General features: G+C 39.8%; 1 protein-coding gene across 1 annotated transcript in view; it reads right to left on the bottom strand.

The window, feature by feature from the left end:
- Positions 1-6: 6 nt before the first annotated feature.
- The window catches only part of LOC106632818 (stonustoxin subunit beta), a gene marked incomplete at its 5' end in the record, with an annotated part of 6,086 nt that continues 4,649 nt past the window's right edge, over positions 7-1,443 (bottom strand). Inside the window, 1 exon segment of the mRNA XM_042217695.1 lies at positions 7-1,208. Within this exon segment, the coding sequence (XP_042073629.1) occupies positions 664-1,208 (545 nt within the window).

Raw genomic sequence — 1,443 nt, forward strand, 5'->3', positions numbered from 1 at the left:
TTTTTTTTTTGCTTAAAAGAAATGCTGACCTCAGTGCATGACCTCACTCGACAAACAAAGACATTTTAGAAGCATACTTCCTGACTTATTCTGAGTCATCTGTTACCAGGAAAACTCCAATGCAGCAGGCTGCTGAGTGCACACAGGCCTCTCTTCTGTTTACAGGTTATATGTAGTGTATTGTAAGCATGTATGCAATCCTCTCATAGGTTGGGTCACCTTAAATTACTCAATAGATCGGCCAGACGTCGCGCTGCCCGAAGCTTCAGACCATCATCAATTAACTGACCGAGCTTCAACTCTTTAATTAGCACAAAAATGCAATGTGTATAACATGATTACAGTTGCACCTGCAATGAAAGATTGTTATCTAATTAAGCTAACAGCTGAAATACTGACTTTAAGGTAACATCAACAGCTTCAATAAATGCTTCGATGAAATGATAATGATAAATGATAAGTAATGCAATAGTAATGATAATGGTTATGAATAGTAACAGTAAAATAATTTCCTAATCTCCACAGCCTCCATGTTCTGTCTTCTCTAAATAGCTACCCTGTACACTCTAACCACTGTGAAAAGACAGTATATGTTCCCAAAATGTTTTGAAGGCAGAACGAATAAAAATGATGATTTCTCTGACCAAGGAGACCTTCTTACGCCTATAGAGAACATAGAGACACTGAGGAACCAGGAGACCAGAGTCCAAAACCAGGATAAAGAGTTTGAGTGAATGTGGTGTTGAAGGTGTGGAGGTGGATCAGAGTGTCAGAGGAGACTCTGTTGAAGGACAGAGTGCCAGCAGGACAGTCCACATACACTGCTACTCTGTTAGAGGCAGTGGAGGAGGAGAGGATGGTGGTGGTGATGGATGTTTCTTCTTTTCTGTGACAGACTGAGTAACCACCATCATAGTAGAAAAGACTCCAGGACTGCTGATTTTCTCCAAATACACAGTCGTCACTGCCTCCTTTCCTTCCAATGCTTCTGTAACTCAATGATATATGAACCCTTCCTTTCCACTCGACCTCCCAGTAACAGCGACCAGTCAGACCATTTCTACACAGCAGCTGAGGATATCGGTCAAATCTGTCTGGATGATCAGGATATGACTGATCCTCCATAACATACATAGCCTCATTGTTGTTGTCAGACAGCTTGATCCTACTGTGTACTGTGTCTGAATCAATAGTGAGTGGACAGGAATCTGATGGAGAGAACAAACAAAATGAAAGCATAAAAATGTTCATTTATATTAACAAACAATCATTCATGAAATAACAATGAAAAAAGTTATAGTAGAAAATACACAGTCCAAATACAGGGTGTATCAAAAAGAATTAAATCCAAAAGGCTAGATGCACGCTCAATCATCCAGGAAAGTAAATCTACAAAAGTTGAATCTGTTCATCTGGACGTAGCGTTTTGTGGGAGAAACGTTT

This window comes from Haplochromis burtoni, unplaced genomic scaffold (genome assembly GCF_018398535.1).
Source record: "Haplochromis burtoni strain Fernald_Lab_line unplaced genomic scaffold, NCSU_Asbu1 Contig_2630, whole genome shotgun sequence".
Taxonomy (NCBI): domain Eukaryota; kingdom Metazoa; phylum Chordata; class Actinopteri; order Cichliformes; family Cichlidae; genus Haplochromis; species Haplochromis burtoni.